The 24,681-nt window shown below is 36.3% G+C and overlaps 1 protein-coding gene across 1 annotated transcript in view; it reads right to left on the bottom strand.

The window, feature by feature from the left end:
- The window catches only part of SLC15A5 (solute carrier family 15 member 5), a 93,137-nt gene that overhangs the window by 38,424 nt on the left and 30,032 nt on the right, over nucleotides 1-24,681 (bottom strand). Inside the window, 1 exon segment of the mRNA XM_007194804.1 lies at nucleotides 17,345-17,531. Within this exon segment, the coding sequence (XP_007194866.1) occupies nucleotides 17,345-17,531 (187 nt within the window).

Below are 24,681 nucleotides of genomic sequence, written 5' to 3'. Positions count from 1 at the left end.
GAAATAACCTGTGAGCATTATCAGTCCTCAGTTTTCTGACATTTCTCTAATCTTTTCAGAAAAAGTAAAGCAGCTATTACAGAATTAAAGACTAGAAACTTTTGCTTAGGTAAAAAATGTTAAAGGTGAATTAACTAGGAAACAAATATAAATGGAAGCAATTATTCAGATAGTGGGTCAACTTTTCTCTTTTACTTTTAAGGAATTATCTAGGAAATTTTGGTTGAAAATGAGTAGAGATTTTGTTACAATTTTGTTACAGTTTATATCTACTGCAACCATTCCATTTCTCAATTTATCATTCATATTACTGGACTTAATCCCATTGTTAGAGCAGAGGCAAACTTTAGCTTGATGGAATTTACTTGAAATTTAGAGATAGTCACCTTTTGCTAACTTGCATAAAATTTCAGATAAGGCAAAGCTTTCAATTCAGAAAAATCAATCTAATGTTTAAATAGCTTAGTGTTTGTTTTGGTTGATAGAGAAACTGGTAGGTAAATTTTTTGATTGTATCTCAGCATTTAAATGTATCCATAAAATCTGCTCTTTACTGAGACCTCAAGAAATAGAAGGTGTAAAAAAGGAGGAAATATGAATAACATAAAATTTGAGGAATTTTAAAATTTACTACTACTTTAAATTAGACTCCATGAAGGCCCATTCATAATGAAGTAGAGATTTTGGTTCTGTTAACAGTTCATATTTAAAAAAGGAATTTTAATATTATCTACCTTTAAGATAAAATTCATCACAGGATTTATCTAGATTACTTGGCACATTAAGACTCACCAGAAAGAGACCTAAAATGTCAATTCAATTTAATATATACTCTGTTTCTGCTATATGTAAAGCAGTTTGCTAGGGCAGTTGGGGGGTGTAAGATAAAAAATACTTGTTCTCAGTCATTTCAGACTCATATTCAATTCTATAAGAAGAAGAATTTACTTCTAGCTGGAGAAGTGAGATAAATCATTTCATGCTTGAAAGAAAGAAGTGTTTCAGTAGGACGTGAAGGCAGTACAAATGGCCTGAGCAAAAACACAGAGTTGTGAGGGTGTCAGAAAAATTTTCAGAATGGTGAGAAACTCAAGTTATTTGGGCATCAGGGGAGAAGATAGATTGGGGTCAGATCATAAGAGGCATTTAATATATTTTTAGGAATTTGGAAATTACTCTGAAGATAATGGAACCATTGAAGATATTAGACACAAGTGAAATGATTAGAATTGGAATTTAGGGTGATTACACTAAAGGCCATGTGTGCTGGTTGACAGAATGGGAGTGATATTGAAGGTAGGAAGATAAGGAATTAAAAAATAATCTTAATAAAGTATAAAGGAGTTTAGAGTTACAATCAGGGGTCCCACTTCTAGGAAATATAGATGGCAGAAACATAAGATGCAATAGATTCCACTGATAAAAACCATAGCAACTGAAGCAGGGATCAAGGAGGAAGCAGATTTCAATGTTGACTATGAGTCTAGGGGACTGGAGAGATGCTAGTAACAATAATAAAAATAAGACTCACAGTAGATATGGAGAAAATAAATTTGATTTTGGGTTGAGTGAGAGGTGCAAAGAGATAATCTAAAGAGAAGTGGTCAGAAAACAACCAAAAGTGTGAGTTATAGGTCACATTGGTTGAGTCAAGAGAGGAAGGTTTATGAAACCATCTACACAGAGTTGGAATTTAGGGTCAAGTGAAACTGAAAGATAATTGGGGAGAGAAAGAAGAGAACATCTAAGCAATGTCTTCATATTTGCATTTGGGGGCAAGAAAGAGAAGTAAAACCACTGAAAGAAAAGTCAGAAAGATAGGTCACTACACTTTGAAACAAACACAACATCGTAAATCAACTATACTTCAATGAAAAGAAATAAAATTTAAAAAATCACAAAAAAAAGAAAGGTAGTTCACATCTAAGGGAAGGTTTCAAAGAGGATACTCAAAACAGACCTTTTTATCTTTTCCCCTAATTCTTCTCCTTCATTCTTCTTCAACTCCTCCAGTACCTTCATGTACTCAGAGCAGAAATCTGGGGTCCCTTCTCTTTCCCCCAGCCTCTAAATATATTATTAAGGTCTCTGAAAATTATTTCCAGAATATATTGTGAATCAACCTGCTTCTTTCCATAGCCACTGCTATCATTCTAACCTAGGTTATTAACCTTTTTAACCAGACTGTATGCAATACCGTATTAGCTGGTCTTTCTGTTCCCACTTTTGCCCATCTGTAACCTACTAAGCACCTAACAGTCGGTGATCTTAGATAAATGCAAATTCAATGTTACTCTTCTGCTTGACTTCCTTCTATAGATTTCCACGCCTTTAGGATGAAATCCAAAATCCTTAACATGGCTTGTATGTTCTTGCCTGTGCTCATCCCTGCACTTTAACTGCTTGCTGCTTTCTCATCTCTGAGCACATTTCAACCACATCCATCTTCTTTGTTTTTCTTGACCACCTTAAACTTTCTCAACTCAGAGCCCTTGCTTTGTTCTTCTCTCTGAAACATTTTCCCCTACTCTTCACCTGCCTATTTATCCTTCAGGTGTGCATTTCATAATCTAAATTAGACCCTGCCTGTTAATCTCTCTATAATACCCATTTAATTCACCACACTTACCACAATCCGAATTTAAATAATTTTGGTGGGTCCATTTGTACCATGATTGTTTCAGTGACTTTACTGGAAGCTTCATGAAACTAAGAACCAAGTTTGTTTTTCTTACCAATTTCTTGCTACCAAGAAAAGTGCCCTGATTCACAGTAAGTAACATACATATGTACACTCATACACAGATACATATGGATGCACATGTGAATAAATAAATGACCATACTGTTAAATATGTTGAGATATAGAGGATAATAAAACATGTGACAAGTCAACTGTATTTTTAAATGGATTATTGGTTATCTTTTAACTCAACAGAACTCCTATGATGGAATCAGAAAGCAAGGACTTGATGAATCAATGGGTAGTAAATATGTGTAAATGGTGCCATCCATTCTTTTAGGAAGTTTGGTGTGCAAGAAAGGAGAAAGCTAAATAAGTCGCTGGAGAAGTTAGCAGGATCACAGGGAGCTATTTCATAGACATGGAAGGCTTGACCATGTTTGTATGCAGAGGGAAGGAGCCACTGGGGGTGGGAAAAATTAAAGCTATAAAAGCAAGAAATAAATAATATAAAAATGTCCTGAAGTAAATGAGAGAGGAAAAAAGGATCATGGGACCAAAAAGTTTCATAGCAAGGAGAAAAAAGAATCATCCTTTAAAAGAAAAGAGAAAATGTATAGAATATTTAGAATACAGAGAATGTTGAGAACTAGAAAGGTGAATTCGAGGATATATATGTACCATATGACTTTACGATTGCAAATTAGAGAGGCCAATCACTTGCTAAGAGTAAGTGGATGAGGATGAAGTTGAGGGAATAGAGGGGAAATGTTTTCAGTAACCACTGTTGATGGATTTAGCTGAAGATGGAATGTCTATGGCATTAAAATTAAAGTTGGTGGTTGTGATTTGCAGCTTATATTAGTGAGCCTTTTTTGAGATGTAAGCTTAGGTTATTTGATCTTTTTTCTTTTTAATGTAGGTGTTTATCACTATAAACTTCCCTCTTAGTACTGCTTTTACTGTGTCCCACAAGCTTTAGCATGTTGTGTTTTCCTTTTCATTTGTCTTGAGACACTTAAAATTCCCCTTTGATTTCTTCTTTGACCCAATGGTTTTCCAAGAGTGTGTTAATTTTCATATATTTGTGAGTTTTCCCATTTTCCTTGTGTTATTCTTTCTAGTTTTATTCCACTGTGGTAAAAAAGATACTTAGAATGATTTCAACCTTCTTAAATATCACCTCTCAAGGAGCTAGAAAAAGAAGAGTAAACTAAGCCTAAAGTTAGAAGAGAGAAATAATAGATTACAGCAGAAATAAATGAAATGGAGAATAGAATATTCAATAGAACAGACTGATAAAACTGAGTTGTTTTTTTCTTTTGAAAAGATAAACAAAATTGAAAAACCCTCAGCTAGACCAATCAAGAAAATAAGAGAAAAGACTCAATTAAATCAAATCAGATATGAAAGAGATGTTACAACTGATATCACAGAAGTATAAATGATCATAAGGCACTATTATGAACAATTATACTCCAACAAAGTGGACAACCTAGAGGAAATGAATACATTTCTAGATAATAACAACTTACCAAGACTGACTCAAGAAGAAATAGAAGGCCTTACAGATGAACCAGTTTGCAAGGCAGAAATAGAGACACAGATGTAGAGAACAAACGTATGGACACCAAGGGGGGAAAGCGGGGGTGGTGTGATGAATTGGGAGATTGGGATTGACATATATACACTAATATGTATAAAATAGATGACTAATAAGAACCTGCTGTATAAAAAAATAAAATAAAATTCAAAAAAAAAAAAAAGCATTCTTTGCCCCTACTTCTAAATAGACATCCAGGCGTATTAATTCTTTTGATGCATATTGCTAAATTGCTCTAGAAAGGATTATACCATTTTGATATCCTGTCAGTACTATCGGAGGGTGTATATTTATCTTCATCACATTTAAATTGTCATCATTTTTAAAAGTAAAACTTGTTTTATAATAAAATGCAATACTTTATTATAAATAAATTAGAAAACTATTGATTAAAAATAAAGAAGAAGGGCTTCCCTGGTGGCGCAGTGGTTGAGAATCCGCCTGCCAATGCAGGGGACACGGGTTCGAGCCCTGGTCCGGGAAGATCCCACATGCCGCGGAGCAACTGGGCCCGTGAGCCACAACTACTGAGCCTGCGCGTCTGGAGCCTGTGCTCCGCAACGGGAGGGGCCGCGATAGTGAGAGGCCCGCGCACTGCGATGAAGAGTGGCCCCCACTTGCCACAACTAGAGAAAGCCCTCGCACAGAAACGAAGACCCAACACAGCCAAAAAATAAATAAATAATAAATAAATTAAAAAAAAAAAAAAAAAAAAAAGGGCCTTTTTAAAAAAAAAAAAAAAAAAAAAAATAAAGAAGAAATAGAAGGCCTGAATAGACCAATATTAGTAAGGAATAAGGTAATAAGAAACCTCCCAACAAAGAGAAGCCCAGGACCAGATGATTTCACTGGTAAACGCTACCGAACATTTAAATTCTTCTTAAACTCTTACAAAAAATAGAAGAGGAAGGGTTACTCCCAAACTCATTTTATGAGTCCAGTATCACCACAGTACCAAAGCCAGATGAAGACACTACAAGAAAAACTTCAGGCCAATACCCCTGATGAATATGGATGAAAAACTCCTCAACAAAACGTTAACAAACCAAATTCAATGGCACATTAAAAGGATCATACACTGTGATTAAATAGAATTTATCCCTGGGATGCAAGGATAGTTCAACATCCATAAATAAATAAATGTGATACACCACATTTACAGAAAAATAAAAATCACATGATCATCTCAAAAGATGCAGAAAAGGCATTTGACAAAATTCCACACCTTTTACGATAAAAACTATCAACAAAATAGGTATGGAAGGACTTTACCTCAATATAATAAAGACCATATAAGAAAAGCCCACTGCTAACATAATACTCAATGGTGAAAAACTGAAAGCTTTTTTTCTAAGATTTGGAACAAAGCAAGGATACCCACTCTGGCCACTTATATTCAACATATTCCTGGAAGCCCTAGCCAGAACAATTATTCAAGAAGAAGAAGTAAAAGACATCCAAAGTGGAAGGAAAGAAGTAAAATCATGCAGATGACATGACCATATATGTAGAAAATCCTAAAGAATTCACCCAAAAAATTTATTAGAACTAATAAACGAATTCAGAAAGGTTTCAGGATTCAAAACTAACATACAAAAATCACTGTTTCTATTCACTAACGACACACTATCTGAAAAAGAAATTAAGAATATAATCCCATTTACAATAGCAACAAAAAGAATAAATACTTAGGAATGAACTGGACCAAGATGGCGAAAGACTTGTACACTGAAAGCTCTAAAACACTGATTGAAGAAATTAAAGCATATATAAATAAATAGAAAGACATGACATGCTCATGGATTGGAAGAACTAATATTGTTAAAATGTCCATGTTATTTAAAGTGGTGTATAGATTCAATGCAGTCTCTATTAAACCCCAATGGCACTTTTTACAGGCAGAAAAAAATAATTGTAAAATTCACATAGAGTCATGGAAGACCCTGAGAGCCAAAACAATTTTGAGCAAGAAGAACAGAGCTGAAGGCATCATACTTCCTAATTTCAAAATATATTACAAAGGTACAGTAATTAAAACAGTATGATACTGCATAAAGGCAGACATAAAGACCAATGAAACAGAATAGAGAGCCCAGAAATAAACTCACACATTTATTATCAACTGATCTTTGACAAAGGTGCTAAAAATACAATGGGGAAGGATAATATCTTCAAAAAGTAATGTTGGGTAAATTGGCTATCCTCATGCAAAAGAATGAAATTAGATCACTATCTTATACCATTCACAAAAATTAACCAAAAATGGATCTAAGATTCAATTGTTAAGACCTGCAACTGCAAAACTCCTAGAAGAAAACATAGGGTAAAAGCTTTGGTCTTGGCAATGCTTTCTTGGATATGACACCAAAAGCACAAGCAACAAAAGCAAAAATAGACAAGTGTGACATCAAACTAAAAAGATTCTGCATACAAAGGAAATAATCAATAAAATGAAAAGGAAACCCACAGAACAGGTGCAAATGTTTGCAGGCCATATATCTGATAAAGAGAACTCCTACAACTCAGTAGCCAAAACAAACAAACAAAATAATCTGATTAAAAATGAGCAAAGGAACTGAATAGACACTTCTCCAAAGAAGACATACAGATGGTCAACAGGTATGTGAAAAGGTGTTCAACATCACTAATCATGGACTTCCCTAGTGGTGCAGTGGTTAAGAATCCACCAGACAAGGCGGGGGACACAGTTTCGATCCCTGGTCCGGGAAGATCCCACATGCCACGAAGCAACTAAGCCCCTGCACCACAACTACTGAGCCTGCACTCTAGAGCACACATGCAACTACTGAAGCCTGCATGCTCTAGGGCCCACATGATGCAACTACTGAGCCCACGTGCTGCAACTACTGAAGCCCTCACACCTAAAGCCTGTGCTCCACAACAAGAGAAACCACTGCAATGAGAAGCCCACACACTGCAATGAAGAGTAGCCCCCACTCGCCGCAACTAGAGAAAGCCTGCGTGCAGCAACGAAGACCCAACAGAGCCAAAAATAAATAAAAATTTTTAAAAACTCACTAATAATCACGGAAATGGTAATCAAAACCACAATGAGATATCACCTCACTCCTGTCAGAATGGCTATTATCAAAAAGACAAGAGATAATAAGGGTGGTAAGGATGTGGCGTGAAGAACTCTTATACACTCCTGGTGGGAATATAAAATGGTGAGCCATTATGGAAAACAGTATGGAAGTTCCCTCAAAAAATTAAAAATAGAACTATTATATGATCCAGCAATCTGGGTATGTATCTAAAGGAACTGAAATCAGAATTTTGAAGAAATATCTCCATTTACATGTTCATTGCAGCATTAGTTACAATAGCCAAGACATGCAAACAACATAATGTCCATCAATGGATAAATAGATAAAGAAAAATGTGGCGTATACACACAATGGAGTATTATTCAGCCTTAAAACAGAAAGAAATCAAGCGATTTGTGACAACATGGATGAACTTGGAGAACATTTTGCTAAGTGGAGTAAGCCAGACATGGAAGGACAAATACTACATGATATCACTTTTATATGGAATATAAAATAATCAAGCTCATTGAAACAGAGAGTAGAATGGTAGTTGCCAGGGGCAGGAGGAGGGAGAAATGAGGAGGTATTCATCAAAGTATACAAAGTTTCTGTTATACTAGATGAATAAGTCCTAGAGATCTACCGTACAGCACAGTACCTATAGTTAATAATATTCTATTATATACTTAAAAAATTTACTAAGAGGGTAGATCTTATGTTGTGTTCTTTTTTTTTTACAAATTTATTTATTTTATTTTTGGCTGCGTTGGGTCTTTGTTGCTTGCACACGGACTTTCTCTAGTTGCAGTGAGCAGGGGCTACTCTTTCATTGCAGTGCGCGGGCTTCTCACTGCGGTGGCTTCTCTTGTTGCAGAGCACGGGCTCTAGGCATGCAGACTTCAGTAGTTGCAGCAGACAGGTTCAGTAGTTGTGGTTTGCGGGCTCTAGAGCACAGGCTCAGTAGTTGTGGTGCACGGGCTTAGTTGCTCCGCGGCATCTAGGATCTTCCTGGACCAAGGCTTGAACCCACGTCCCCTGCACTGGCAGGCGGATTCTTAACCCCTGCACCACCAGGGAAGCCCTATGTTGTGTTCTTATCACACACAAAAAATTATAAACTATTTGTAGGTCAATCATACCTCAATAAAGGTTTATTGTTGTTTTTTAAAGAGACTTATTGGATTATTTAAGGAGGGTTCAACAGCTGATCGATAGGAATTGACAAAAGAAATACAGAGAAAATGAAGGAGAGGAAATTATTTTTTAAAAATAACAGAACATTTCTCTGAATGAAAGAGTCCACCTGGTGAAGAGTACAGTGGTTGAAAAGACCTTCACCAGGGCACAATAATATGACATTTTGGAATATCATAGGTAGGAAGAAGAGTGTTCCAGTTAGGAAAAAGGTCATAAACATAGGAATGAACATCAGAAGGGCACTGGGCTTCTCAATAGTCATTCAAGTCCCTGATGATGATAGAGCGATGGTTTTAAAATTCTGAAGAAAGGTGATTTCAACCAATTAATCAAGTATGAGGGTAAAGAAGACTTTGTAGTCACATAAGTACTTGGAAATTTTACCTCCACATACCCTTTCTTAGAAAGCTGCTTAGAGATAAAGGGTAATAAAAGAGGGAGTAAACCAAGAAAGTGGAATCAAGGTAAGCAAGAGACCTAACAGAGGCAAGCACCGGCAGCAGATCTAGAGTCGAGATAGAGAACAAAGATGTGGAAGTCTGCAAGATTTCCAGAAGAAAAGGGGCCATTAGTACATTACCCTATATGTGTTAGTACTGGGAAAAAGCTAGTGGTAACTGGTAGAGCAGTTTGCAAATTTAAGGAAACTTTTTAATTAAATAACTGGTGGGAATTTCCTGGCAGTCCAATGGTTAGGACTTCATGCTCTCACTGCCAAGGGCCCAGGTTCAATCCCTGGTCAGGGAACTAAGGTCTCACAAGCTGTGTGGTGAGGTCAAAAAAAAAAAAAAAATTGGGGAAAATCACCTACTTATTAAGTGCAGAAAAAAATTCTTTCTTTGGTTTTGCAGTGATATATATATGATTATTGTTTAAAAATATTTTATAATCATATTCTTTAGCAATATTAACTTAGACAAATAACACCTAAAATTTAAAAATGATTTACCTCTGGAAATTATGACTGGATGTAGAGAAAGCAGGGGTCAGACACTGTTACTTATTGTTAAAAAACTTTCAGTACTATTTGTTTTCTGACCTACCACACTTCCCTGAATCTCAGATTAATTTAACTATATGAGGAAACATTCTTATGTACCACTGAAAAAGGAAAAAATGCTGCCAATCTAGCATAATATGCAACCCAATTTCATACACACACACACACACACACACACACACACACACACAAGCGACTGAATTGTGTTCCTTCAAAATTCATATGTTGAAGCCCTAACCCCCAAAGTGATTATTTGGAGACAGAGCCTTTAAAGAGGTAATTAAGGTTAAATGAGGTCATAAGGGTGGGGCCCTAAGCCAATATGACTGGTATCTTTGTAAGCAGAGGAAAAGATACCAAGTCTGTGCATACACAGAGGAAAGGAAGGGTGACAACACAGCAAGAAGGCAGGCCATCTGCAAGCCAAGGAGAGAGGCCTCAGGAGAAATTAAACCTGCCAACACCTTAATCTTGGACTTCTAGCCTTCAGACTGTAAGAAATAAATTTCTGTTGTGAAAGCCACCTAGTATATGGTATCTTATTCTGATAGCACTAGCAAACTGATCACAGATATGTTCAGATATTACATACAAATTAAATTGTTCAAATTATGCAATTAAATTGTAGGATAGTCCCATGAACTTTAAAGAAGGTGTTAAGGTAGATAGAAATAAGTTTTCAAAATTTCTTGGCTTTCTTGTTTCAGAATTTGAATTCTATGAGTATCTTCTATGATACCTCTCATTCTAACTAATTTAGTGTAAATCGAGATAAAAAATATCATGTCCACCCCCCCTTTTTTTTTTAGGTTATCACCTGTCCTATGTAAAAAGGCTTATATTGATATTTTATCCAGGAATGTTTATAGCATTAGAGGCAATAGTTTAGACAAGAGATAAGCACATTTTGTAAAAGGCCAGTAATAAATATTTTAGTTTTTGTGGGACAAAAGGCAACATTTTGAAGATATGTAGGTACTTATGTTACAAGAGATAGAATAAATTTCTACAAATTTTTTTATTGATGAAATTCAAAATAATAATTCTTTTTGGGAGGGATGCAATTTCACTTCATTGGTATTCAAAGTTATCGTTTCTTTTTTTTTTTTTTAATTTTATTTATTTATTTATTTATTTTTATTTATGGCTGTGTTGGGTCTTCGCCTCTGTGTGAGGGCTTTCTCCAGTTGCGGCAAGTGGGGGCCACTGTTCATCACGGTGCGCAGGCCTCTCATCATCGCGGCCTCTCCTGTTGGCGGAGCACAGACTCCAGATGTGCAGGCTCAGTAATTGTGGCTCACGGGCGCAGTTGCTCCGCGTCATGTGGGATCTTTCCAGACCAGGGCTCGAACCCGTGTCCCCTGCATTGGCAGGCAGACTCTCAACCACTGCGCCACCAGGAAAGCCCCAAAGTTATCATTTCTTATCAAATCAATTGCAAATGTTCATCTGTGAAAACAATTCTTAGTTTGCAAACAGTGCAAAAGCAAATCGTGGGCCAGATTTGGCCCATGAGTGTAGTGGTTGGCCAAACCTTGGTTTAATCATCAGTTTTTATTGCCTACTGATGAATTTTAGCTCTGACTTGATGCAGAATTGTGGCATTTTTACCTGGGCCTCTGTTTCCTGTACATAGGCATGGAATGTGAGAGAGAAGTCTCTTGGCCTCTTGCTCTGTCCTTGAAACCCAAAGTATAGTCCCTGATCAACAGCTTCGGGATCACCTGGAAGCTTGCTAGACATACAGAATCTCAAGCTTCATCCTAGAAGGACTGAATCAGATCTGCATTCAACAAGATCCAAGAAGATTTCTACACACATTAAACTTCTCTAGCATAGAGCACTATGAGACCTGGTCTAGGAAAATCCAATGAAAGATAGTTCTCCAGACAATTTCAAGCAAAGCACAAATATTTAACTCATTTACCTAGATATTTTAGGGCAAAGTGTATTTTACCTGAAGCATCTAGGTAACTACATTTGCTTTTTATTTGCTACTGCAGTCTGGTGCAAGTGAAAAATGGCTTTTTAAAAATTCATAACAAAGTTGGATTCCAACCTAAATTTAATCTGCTCCATTTTTATTCCTAACTTCTATTAGATCATAACTCGTCCAAAGCAGAGTGCAATTTATCAGAATGTACACATTTTACACCTCTAGCAGATCTGTATTTACAAGATAAAGCACATGGTTCCAAAGGAGATATTATATGCAGATAAATAATGTATGTTTTAATATTGGCTGTGTGATTGTAGACAGGTCTATAAAAGTCTTAAAGCTCTTATAGTTTATTCTATTATCCCACCATGTAATAATTTTCCAAACTAGACCACAATGAAATTTTTAAAAGTCAGAATTTATTCAAACATTTCGGTTGTACTTGCCATTTCCTATTGAAGCAGAATCTAATACTACAATATAGATATGTTAAGATTCTTCCATTATTGGCTAAATTTACCTCACTGAGAAAACTATGGGTTTTTTATGTGCAGTTTGATGTATGAGTCTCTGATATGTAACATAACAGTAAGTATGGAATTCTATTGAGTCCTTGAGAAATTGCCCTTGGATCCATGATTTTGGAAAATTCTGAGAATATGAAATTAGCTAATGTAAGAATATACTGGTGTCCATAAAACATTCTTATAGAGACAGCTGTGATTTTATCATCATACATATCTGCTGCCTTTGTGGAAGATCTTTCTCACCCACTATTAGAATGGCATATGTTTTTTGCTTTATTGTTTCTCCTACTAGTGGTATGTTCCTGTATTTGAATTGAGCTTTCCATATTCTGTCTTTCGTTTCTCTTTAGACCACTGGGAACTCATTTCCGGAGATTCAGCTTCAGTTTGTGTTTTAACTTCTGAATCTGGAACAGGTAACTCATTTACATGGAGATCAGTTATACAAATGTATCTGTAAGCATAAATTATTGCTTCAGATGGCTTACTAGATGGTCTACTTCACCTCAAATTTAATTCCAATGTTCATGTCAATTTTAAAAGTAAGAACCTGAGAACATTAATGTGCTTTTATTAAACAAGTGAACAACCAAATGAACGAGTTATTCAGGCTAGATATTTGCATGTTACTTCTTTTAGTGTTTATACACTTCCTCTTGCCAGGTATTTTGCGATGGGTAGACACTGTGATGTTTCTTGGAAAAATGTCACAGTTCTAAAAACTATAATAGAGAAAAAGTAGTTTTGATGAAATAATCCTACTTTCAATGAAGGTGATTGGATCTCTGACTTGGTTTTTAATTTATCAAGCATTTTGATTCCAACCAAAAAGAAATTTTATATTACTGCCAATTATTAGAACTAGTAGAAGTTAATGGTTATACAAAAAGGAACCAACACCTTGGCTGTACCTATATCATAAAAGACTTTAAGTTAGAATTTGAATTTTCAAGTTTTATTTTAAAGAGGAAGGTCTGGCAGATATTTGAATATACTTCATCTGCATTTCAATATCAGTGCTACTTAAAAGCCAAGATAATTGCTACCTACTGTGTTGTACACTTCTGCTTTGTATAAGGCTTAATAACAATCTTAATTAGGCTAATTTTAGTCAGATTAATGCTTGTGTGTGTCAGCACTAGCTACTAAATGCCACATACTCCAGGGCTTTAATTAATGGCAAGGAAAGGAAATACTCATGGTGTAAACATTTTTGAACTGAAAAAGGCTAAAACAAAGGATATCCAACGATGACAGAGGATAAATCACAATATCACTAATTCTAGATTTGTAGTATATTAAGGTTGACTTTTAAACAGACAAATCTGTCACATGTAACATTAGGAAAATACAGTCTTGATGAAACACTGAGCGTATCAAACCTTTGCCTTTCACAGTTCTGGAAGGTTTGGAGATTTTTTATTGTTGGTACTTTGGTACACTTGTTGATTTCTTTAGCTGATAAACTCAAGAATGTCCTATCTTGAATAAGAAACTCCTCTTTCGTTGCATTGTTTATGAGCTAGATGAAGGAAAGTGAGCTCATTTTTTTCCCTTTATTAAATTTCTAGTTTGACCAACTGAATGAGATTTCTCTATCCCTCACTCTTGGCCTGGGCTGTGATTATCCATGTCAAACACTAGGCATCGTCATTGTCTATACCATCTGCCTCCTTAAACATGATGGGGAATGACTGAATGTGAAAGGGAGTGGGAGACTCCAGGAGCAACTACTCATTGTGATGACAAAAGAATTTTTCATTCACTTCATAGCCTTAATTGGAAATAGCAGTCAGGTTTCCAAATTAACACTGATAACTTCTATAATCTAAGAACTATGTATGGCTGGTAAGTGGAATAATGATAATGATGATTATGATGATGATGCAATGGGCTTAGAATTAGAAGGTCTGAATTCAAATAAGACATTATCTTTGAGACCCTTGACCTAGTAAATGATGAATTATCATGAAGTTAAGTGGGGTATGTATATGAAGGTGCCTAGGTTCCAATTAGGAATTCATAAATATTTGTATGTTCATAATTTATATATTTATATACTTCACTCACATTTTCAAGGCACTTGGGTTCAAAGTGAAAGTAAATTTTAATGATAGGTTAATTCAGTTATGTAAATTACTATCAAAAAGTACCCTAGGTTTATGTTTATATGTCCTGATAAAACTTATTAATCTTCCATAATCACAAGCAGAATATGGAAAACTTAAGCAAACATTTAGTTAAAAAGATGCATACCTCTTTATATTCCCATAGCAAAATATTATGCAAATAAGTGAACAAATATGTAAATGAACAAATGAATGGAGTCTGGCTTAGAAACAACTGAATTCAGTATTCTGTATGCAGAAGAATATAGCTCAGTTTTTTTAGATGAATCTAGTTTTTTTCTTTTTCCTGCCCAATAAGTCTGTTACCAACCTTCACAGGGAATATTTAGTTCATTAACATCAAACAATATGTTAGATAACTCTGTCTAACTTTCCTCTATCCAGAAAAGCACACACACTTCTTTAAGAATAGACATAATTTCAAATATGCAAGAGTGGAGAATTGTCCAAGAGAAAGTTGCTCATATTTCAAGTGAATTTAAGATTTCTTATTCTCAGGATTTTTTTTTGGCTGCACAGCATGGCTTTCGGGATCTTAGTTCTCCAACCAGCAATTGAACCCGAGCCCTCACTTGGTCAGCAGTGAAAATGTGGAGTCCTAACCACTGAACTGCCAGGGAATTCCCAGGAAGGATTTTTTTTTTTTTCTCTTTTTATTTATTTATTTATTTATTTATTTATGACTGTGTTGGGTCTTCGTTTCTGTGCGAGGGCTTTCTCTAGTTGTGGCAAGTGGGGACTACTCTTCATCGCGGTGCGCGGGCCTCTCACCATCGCGGCCTCTCTTGTTGCGGAGCACAGGCTCCAGACGCGCAGGCTCAGTAACTGTGGCTCACGGGCCCAGTTGCTCCGTGGCATGTGGGATCTTCCCAGACCAGGGCTCGAACCCGTGTCCCCTGCATTGGCAGGCAGATTCTCAACCACTGCGCCACCAGGGAAGCCCAGGAAGGATTTTTAAAGTAGTTCTTTCAGCCATGTTGTATACCATATTTCTCTAAAGTAGCCCAATTAAAATTTTTTTTTTAGTACTAAAGCATAATTTGGAAGCTTAGACTGAATTTTCATGATTCTGGACAGGACTGCCAAAGTTTCTGGGATTTTGCAATGTAAATTTACCCCCATTTTTTTCTGCATTCAATATATTAATAGTACACTTGCTGTGGGTAGGTACGATGTCTTACTTTTCTTTTGTATCCTCAAATACTGCCGGGCATTCACTAATACTGTTTTGGATTTCACTGGCAGACAAAAAAAGCACTTTTTAAGATTTAAGAACTGTCAAAACCTATTAAGGTTTATAGTTTGCCTAAACCTATGACAATAAAGAATGTCAGGGTTACTGGCTTATGGAATAAATCAAAACAGAATATGCACTAAAGACCTCTACAGTTGAAGATAACAAAATAAACTAAGGAGAGTTTAGTCACTTTGAGTTCTTTCCAAAAACAAATCTACTTTGTGATGTGATCTGGAGTGATCTTGTTGATGGCTTTGGTAAATAGGAAGCACATACCCTAAAATGTAACTTATAAACAGAGAAACAGCAAAATATATAATAATGGGTTACTAGAAGACTGCTTGGTCTTCACAGATCTCTACAAAGGAGGAATTAAGAATAACAACTGGTTAACCAAGAGAAAAGAATCTTTCAGTTGCTTGACCTTGGCTATTTCAATGAAATTATTTCTCAAGTAGACGATAAGACATAAGGTTGCCATTGCGTGCTATTTCTTAAGCGTTTCAAACTCCCTTTGTTTTGTGTTTATACTCACCAAACAATGAGACCTGCCCCTTGCAAATGATGACTCAATATTAGTTAACATTTATAGAGCTTTCACTCTGTGTCCCAACTGGGCTCCAGGTACTGATGTCACCCTGAATTATTTCAAAAGTCTTACAGAACAAAGGAACCCAAAATTTATCTCACGCATTCCCCTCAATAAAAAAAATAAGTGAACTAGAAGACAAAAAAGGTTAAGTGGCTTTTCCAATTCACCCAGGAGCAGCTCAGTAGCTGAGCAGGGGCTGAGACCCCCCCATCTCTGGTCGTTAGATTGAGCCTGGTTTTCCTGTACCATCGTTTGTCCTCTTGTTCCATGGCAGCACCTGAGGGACCACAGCAAGGCAGAAGAGAGTGTGACCTGAATGCTCCTCCTCTCCCATTTCACTGGCAGAAATTTTATTTTACAGTCTATTGATTGTGTTCTGAGTAAGAAGTCCTACATTTTTTTTCACTTTAAAAAATGGGAGTAGACCAAATAATCCGCCTGCCAATGCAGGGGACACAGGTTTGATCCCTGGTCCAGGAAGATCCCACGTGCCGCGGAGCAACTAAGCCCATGTGCCACAACTACTGAGCCTGCGCTCTAGATCCCACGTGCCACAACTATTGAAGCCCGTGCTCCTAGAGCCCGTGCTCCACAACGAGAGAAGCCACCGCAATGAGAAGCCCGCGCACCGCAACGAAGAGTAGCCCCCGCTCGCTGCAACTAGAGAAAGCCCACAAGCAACAATGAAGACCCAATGCAGCCAAAAATAAATAAAATAAAATAAATTAATTTAAAAAAATAGGAGTAGACCATAACAACAACAAAGCTGTAATTATGTGAGGTAAAGGATGTGTTAACTAACCTTATTGTGATAAATATTTTGCAATATGGACTTGCATCAATTCATGACACTGTGCACCTTAAACTTATACAGTGTGTCAATTATATCTCAATAAAGCTGGAAAAAATGTTTGAAAATTATTGTTATACACTTTACTATTGGAAGAAGTACTATATTAAAGCTGTGAATACAACTAACTTTTAATAAATTTTTCTGCTGGTTCAGAAGTTAAAGCCTCCCAAGTATAGCCCAGCATTATTTTTTAGGTCCATTACCTGTGTTAATTTTAAAGAACATTCTCAGCATCGACTTAGGAGTAGAGACTGCTTTACTTGAAGAAGAAGAGGCCATTTGGTGGCACTGGAAGTTGCACCAAGTCTTTATGTGTGTCTTCTGAGGAAGCATAAAAGGATGAGAAGAAAATGGGACACTGATGTCTATGTAGAGATTTGAGGAGCTGGACATAATCACTCTCAAATTCACCTTCTTCCCAATTTGTCAAAATCAGACTCTACTCCAGAGCATATAGCTAGCTTAGATCCTAGTACAGTGTTTTTTTATTTTAAAAGTTGTAAACCATTCACTTGAAATGGTAAGTTGTACTTACTAATGCATGCCAACAGAAATGGGCCATCTCTCTTAGAGGGAAATAGGCAGGTGCTGAAATACTCCATGAAAGGAGCTAGAATTAGTAGTGGTAGGATGCTGACGACATTCATTACTGCAACTGGCAGAAGAAATCCACCCAAATTCAGGTTGGAATTCATGGTCTGCAGATAACATCCTGAAGGAATCTGTATTTGAAGGGGGAAAGAGCCATTCAGTAAGACAGTGGTTAAAGTAACTTTGGAGGAAGTGTCCTGTGGCAGATGCCTGTCCCTTGCCAGTACTCTGTGACAGATGAGCTGGATGTTCCCCGGGTCTTCAAGGTCATGATTATGAACTGACAAAGGAGAGTAGGAACTGTGTTTAGTCTATTGACAATTCTACTGATTCTTTATGGACGAATATTTTGTCATCTAGTCTATCTTCTTAATTTTCCTTGGAAAAGTAAAAGTGACCCTAATTTTGTGCTTGGGATGACACATAAGAAAGCAAGTAACAAATTTTGCATATAAGCAAATAAGCTTTTTGTTTTTCCCAACAATAAAGCAAAAGCCAGTAGAAAGTATTAAGACTTTCATTTTCACCTGGATTAAAAAATAGTTTGGGGCTAGACTAGATCCTTTAAATAGCATCGAGTTTGATGGCAAAATAGGTAAGAATGATTTTTCCCTAAGAAGAGGGGACCCAGTGAGGAAACACATTACTTGTTGTAGGCTGTCTTTATAGGCTCCCTGGATTGGCCTTGTTTTTAACATTAGCCAAGTAAAACGAGAAAAGGGAGAGAAAACATACTTGTGTCTATACTCTCCTTTTAAACTAATTGTGTGGCACTAGAGGACCAAAAAGGGAACTCCATGAAAAAAGTTGCACAATAAAGTAGCAGAAATGAAAAAACAAAAAACAAAAAAAACACCAACAACACCTCTACCTCACTGGAAACCCTCAAAGTAGTGTTAGAATTTCTTCATTTTTAAAAAAACCCTAATACTAACTAAAACTCTAACATTAACTTGGAGTCTCTTCAAGTATTCCTAACCTCTCATTAGGTCACAACATCAGAACTAAAGCACAATGTCACAGGAAAAGGGGCATCTCCTCACTTTTCTAGTTCCTGAGCTGTGTTGCAATAATCACATCTTTGTCATTATCTTTAGTAGCACAGAGTATTTCTTTAATTCCCAGGGGCACACAAAGCTACTGAGTGGCTTGGCGAGAAAGTCAACCCAAGTCTTGTCCTTGAGGAATGGATTCTCCATTTTTTCTTACAGTGCGTGAACTACATTAGGATTCCTGCCTTACCTCCATCCTGGAAGAGCAACCCGGCTCAAACATCCAGATGACAACTTCTTGTTTGAAACCTTCACTAACTCCTTCTCTATTATCAATTGTGCAATTCGAGAAGGTATAAGGAGAAGCAGAGTCATAAGTCAGTACAGCTGCTAACCAGCCCGCCAGTTGTAAAATGAGCCTATTGCTATGTTAACTGCCTAAATCCAGGAATGGACCACATTTTCACTGAGGTTCTTTCTATCTCTATAAAATATGTCCTGGTGATAATTTATCTTCCAATCTTTAATTTGACCCTTGGGATTGTAAACAGGATTGTTTTGGCTGGGTACAGATGGCAAGAGGGAAGGGAGTATTTGCTAGTTCTGCCCTAGTTCAATCAAAATATTAAGCATGTATCCCCAGTCAGAGGAAAATGAAGGATGGTTTTTAAAATAGTGCTGGCAGCAGAACTACTCTAAGACTGAAAGGATCTCAGCACAACTTGGAAGTTTCTGTTACTGATTTCAAGCGAGAATTATTGTTAACAGGAATAAAGTTATTATCGGCATGAATCACAGACACAGAAACCTGTTAACTTAATAATGTGGCAAATGTACTATTAATCTTTAGTGAAGCAATATTAATATATTGCATAATCTAAAAAAAGGCCCCGATGTCTTGAAAGCTTGAAATCATTTCTGCTTCTGCCTCAAGTTCTGAAATCATCTCCTTTTAAAATTTTAAATACTTTTATTTCATACAAGCCTCTGAGAATTCAGGAATAACTGCTGTCAATATAGATTCATTTTCACCTTTGAATGTCCAGTAATGTCAAATGGCAACATCATTGGCCTTAATATCAACATATTTTAAATGTATGTCTTGGAACTGAAGGTCAATAATGGCTACTAAATTTAAAATATGGAATTCGATGATGTTTTATTCTTGGTATTTTGATCGCCTTTATACTGGTGATTATTTCATCTGGAGGCAAAAATCTTATTCCAGCCTATCCCAATGGAAGTTTCCTCTGCCTCCCTTGAGCAGTACATTCTAACCATTTGCTTTGAAGTTTCTGGTATAACATTACTGCATATGATTTTGGAGCCTGCATAGTCTGTACCAGGGATTTTTAACCCAGCTACAAGAGAGGCATAGTAGGTAACAGCAAAGTGTGGGCATTGATACCAGTCTGGGGTAGGAATAGCCACTCTGCCATATGCTAGTAGGGTAACCAAGAACAAACTGCAAGTCACTTAATGTCTCTGAGACTCAAATTTAAAATAATAAAATCTGCCCTCTAGGCTTGCTTTGGGGGTTAAATTAGACACTGTGAAGTCATCTTTTAGGGGCTCTGACACATATAGGTGGTCAATAAGTATTAGTATTTGTTCTTTGCAATAAACTAGGCATCTAGATTTGGTGATATGCTTAAAAATTAGCTTATCAAAATTTATTCTAATTTATGTTAAATTAAAAAATATGTAACAGTTTGCAGAGAAGACTCGAACTTAGTAAAAAAAAATCAGGTGGCACTACATTATGAAGGTAAGAATCAGTAATTTGTGCTATTTGCACAGAAGGTTTGAGGCGTCCCATGGAACCATTAGTAATTTTGTACTCATGATTAATTTCTCCCTTCTAAGATGTTTTCATGATATTTTAAAAAATTTTAATACATTTATTTAACCCAATAAAGTAAAAATATTTTAGCATGATCAATATAAAAATTATTAATTAGATATTTACATTTTTTCTTCATATTGAGTCTTCAAAATCTGGTATTTTATACGTATAGTATGTTTCATTTTGGACAAGGCACATTCCAAATGCTCAAGAGCAAGTGGCTACCATATTGAACAGTACAGTTCTAGAACAATATGGGAGACAGTGAATAAAGTGTGTGGGATGCAAATGGTGATATGTTTTAAAAGTTCACCTGTAGATATGCACACCTTATCTGCTCACCTACACTACCCTAGAACTAAATAGGCATCATGCTTTTACTTGTGTGTCAAAGCTGTGGCTTAGCGTGTCTATCCAAGCTTACAAAACTACCATCTTTCTCCTCCCCTTCTGAGGTTAAAAGAATACACCCACTACCAAAGCTTGAAGTCTAACCATCAACAGTTAGCAAAAGACCTTAGCTGGTTGAGGGCTCTTATGATTAAAAGTTAGGGAAGCCCATCACAACTCCAGCATTATGTAGCAGCTAATAAATAGCAGTTGTTACATTTACTTATTGCAGGAACAAGCACCCAAAGTTTAATGTGGATTCTCTTAGTTCAGTTATGTTAAAATAATCCAAATAATTTCCAAGCAGTTACTCTATCATCTGAAATCGCTGTGTTTGAATACTCCTGGCATATGTTAGAAACAGCTAACCTGGATTTACAAACTGTTTCTACCCAGTAGTGATAAATATGTTTAAATGAGTTTCTTGGAATGGAAGGGGGAAGTTAACATGAGAATAGAGGCTACCAGATCAGACTTCAGCCTCAGTGAAAGTATTTCCCAACACCAAGTCTCTCTGATACCATTGCTGAAAGTTTGTTTTGTTTGGCAACATGAAGTGAAATATTAACTCCTGTGAAGAAAGAGTTTTTGGAGTTGAGGTTTTAGAAAAAGCTGATTCATTCGGCTTGGCTTTACTTATATTTTCTGTGTGAATATACTGTAATATTTTCTGCGGCCTTTTTCTTTAAGAATCTGAAAACCCACTTAGTAGTAGAGGATGGATGTTGGTTTCTAGCATGGGTGACAAACCAGTCTCCAGCACGTGAGGCAGACTGCTTACTTGGAAGAAGTCAGAGGAGCACATCCCCAGCTTCTTTCAGAATCTTGGATGTAGCCCCTCTAGATTTTTATTTTTTTTTATACAGCAGGTTCTTATTAGTCATCAATTTTATACACATCAGTGTCTACATGTCAATCCCAATCTCCCAATTTATCACACCACCACCCCCACCCCTCTGCCGCTTCCCCCCTTGGTGTCCATACGTTTGTTCTCTACATCTGTGTCTCTATTTCTGCCTTGCAAACTGGTTCATCTGTACCATTTTGCTAGATTCCACATATATGCGTTAATATACAATATTTGTTTTTCTCTTTCTGACTTACTTCACTCTGTATGACAGTCTCTAGATCCATCCATGTCTCTACAAATGACCCAATTTTGTTCCTTTTTATGACCGGGTAATATTCCATTGTATATATGTACCACTTCTTCTTTATCCATTTGTCTGTCGATGGGCATTTAGGTTGCTTCCATGACCTGGCTATTGTAAATAGTGCTGCAGTGAACATTGGGGTGCATGTGTCTTTTTGAATTATGGTTTTCTCTGGGTATATGCCTAGTAGTGGGATTGCTGGGTCATATGGTAATTCTATTTTTAGTTTTTTAAGGAACTTCCATAGTTCCATACTGTTCTCCATAGTGGCTGTATCAATTTACATTCCCACCAACAGTACAAAAGGGTTCCCTTTTCTCCACACCCTCTCCAGCATTTGTTGTTTGTAGATTTTCTGATGATGCCCATTCTAACTGGTGTGAGGTGATACCTCATTGTAGTTTTGATTTGTATTTCTCTAATAATAAGTGATGTTGAGCAGCTTTTCATGTGCCTCTTGGCCATTTGTATGTCTTCTTTGGAGAAATGTCTATTTAGGTCTTCTGCCCATTTTTTGATTGGGTTGTTTGTTTTAATATTGAGCTGTGTGAGCTGTTTATATATTTGGAGATTAATCCTTTGTCCATTCATTCCTTTGCAAATATTTTCTCCTATACTGAGGGTTGTCTTTTCATCTTGTATACAGTTGCCTTTGCTGTGCAAAAACTTTTAAGTTTCATTAGGCCCATTTGTTTATTTTTGTTTTCATTTCCATTACTCTAGGAGGTGGGTCAAAAAAGATCTTGCTGTGATTTATGTCAAGGAGTGTTCTTCCTATGTTTTCCTCTAAGAATTTTATAGTGTCCAGTCTTATATTTAGGTATTTAATCCATTTTGAGTTTATTTTTGTGTATGGTGTTAGGGAGTGTTCTAATTTCATTCTTTTACATGTAGCTGTCCAGTTTCCCCAGCACCACTTATTGAAGAGACTGTCTTTTCTCCACTGTATATCCTTGCCTCCTTTGTCATAGACTAGTTGACCATAGGTGCGTGGGTTTATCTCTGGGCTTTCTATCCTGTTCCATTGATTTATATTTCGGTTTTTGTGCCAGTACCATATTGTCTTGATTATTGTAGCTTTATAGTATAATCTGAAGTCAGGGAGTCTGATTCCTCCAGCTCCATTTTTTTCCCTCAAGAATGCTTTGGCTATTTGGGGTCTTTTGTGTCTCCATACAAATTTTAAGATTGTTTGTTCTAGTTCTGTAAAAAATGTCACTGGTAATTTGCTAGGGATTGCACTGAATCTGTAGATTGCTTTGGGTAGTATAGTCATTTTCACAATATTGATTCTTCCAATCCAAGAACATGGCATATCTCTCCATCTGTTTGTGTCATCTTTGATTTCTTTCATCAGTGTCTTACAGTTTTTCTGAGTACAGGTATTTTACATCCTTAGGTATGTTTATTCCTAGGTATTTTATTCTTTTTGTTGCAATGGTGAATGGGATTGTTTCCTTAATTTCTCTTTCTGATCTTTCATCATTAGTGTATAGGAATGCAAGAGATTTCTGTGCATTAATTTTGTATCCTGCAACTTTACCAAATTCATTGATTACCTCTAGTAATTTTCTGCTGGCATCTTTAGGCTTATCTATGTATAGTATCATGTCATCTGCAAACAGTGACAGTTTTACTTCTTTTCCAATTTGTATTCCTTTTATTTCCTTTTCTTCTCTGATTGCCATGGCTAGGACTTCCAAAACTGTGTTGAATAATAGTGGCAATAGTGGACATCCTTGTCTTGTTCTTGATCTTAGAGGGAATGCTTTCAGTTTTTCACCATTGAGAATGATGTTTGCTGTGGGTTTGTCTTTTATGGTTTGTCATATATGTTTATTATGTTGAGGTAGGTTCCCTCTATGCCCACTTTCTGGAGAGTCTTTATCATAAATGGGTGTTGAATTTTGTCAAAAGCTTTTTCTGCATCTATTGAGATGATCATATGGTTTTTATTCTTCAGTTTGTTAATATGGTGTATCACATTAATTTATTTGCATATATTGAAGAATCCTTGCATCCCTGGGATAGATCACACTTGATCATGGTGTGTGATCCTTTTAATGTGTTGTTGGATTCTGTTTGCTAGTATTTTGTTGAGGATTTTTGCATCTATATTCATCAGTGATATAGGTCTGTAATTTTCTTTTTTTGTAGTATCTTTGTCTGATTTTGTTATCAAGGTGGTGGTGGCCTCCTAGAATGAGTTTGGGAGTGTTCCTTCCTCTGCAATTTTTTAGAAGAGTTTGAGAAGGATGGGTGCTAGCTCTTCTCTAAATGTTTGATAGAATTCACCTGTGAAGCCATCAGGTCCTGGACTTTTGTTTGTTGGAAGATTTTTAATCACAGTTTCAACTTCATTACTTGTGATTGGTCTGTTATATTTTCTGTTTCTTCTTGGTTCAGTCTTGGAAGATTATACCTTTCTAAGACTGTGTCCATTTCTTCCAGGTTGTCCATTTTATTAGCACGGAGTTGCTTGTAGTAGTCTCTCATGATGCTTTATATTTCTGCGGTGTCCGCTGTAACTTCTTTTTCATTTCTAATTTTATTGATTTGAGTCCTCTTCCTCTTTTTCTTGATGAGTCTGGCTAAAGGTTTATCAATTTTGTTTATCTTCTCAAAGAACAAACTTTTAGTTTTATTGATCTTTGCTATTGTTTTCTTCATTTCTATTTCATTTATTTCTGCTCTGATCTTTATGATTTCTTACCTTCTACTGACTTTGGGTTTTGTTTGTTTTTCTTTCTCTAGTTCCTTTAGGTGTAAGGTTAGATTGTTTATTTGAGATTTTTCTTGTTTCTCGAGGTAGGATTGTATTGCTGTAAACTTCCCTCTTAGAACTGCTTTTGCTGCATCCCATAGGTTTTGTATCATCATGTTTTCGTTGTCATTTGTC

This window comes from Balaenoptera acutorostrata, chromosome 11 (genome assembly GCF_949987535.1).
Source record: "Balaenoptera acutorostrata chromosome 11, mBalAcu1.1, whole genome shotgun sequence".
NCBI classification, from domain to species: Eukaryota; Metazoa; Chordata; class Mammalia; order Artiodactyla; family Balaenopteridae; genus Balaenoptera; species Balaenoptera acutorostrata.
Note: the sequence above shows the minus strand (reverse complement) of the source record. Positions and strands in the feature narration are given on the sequence as shown.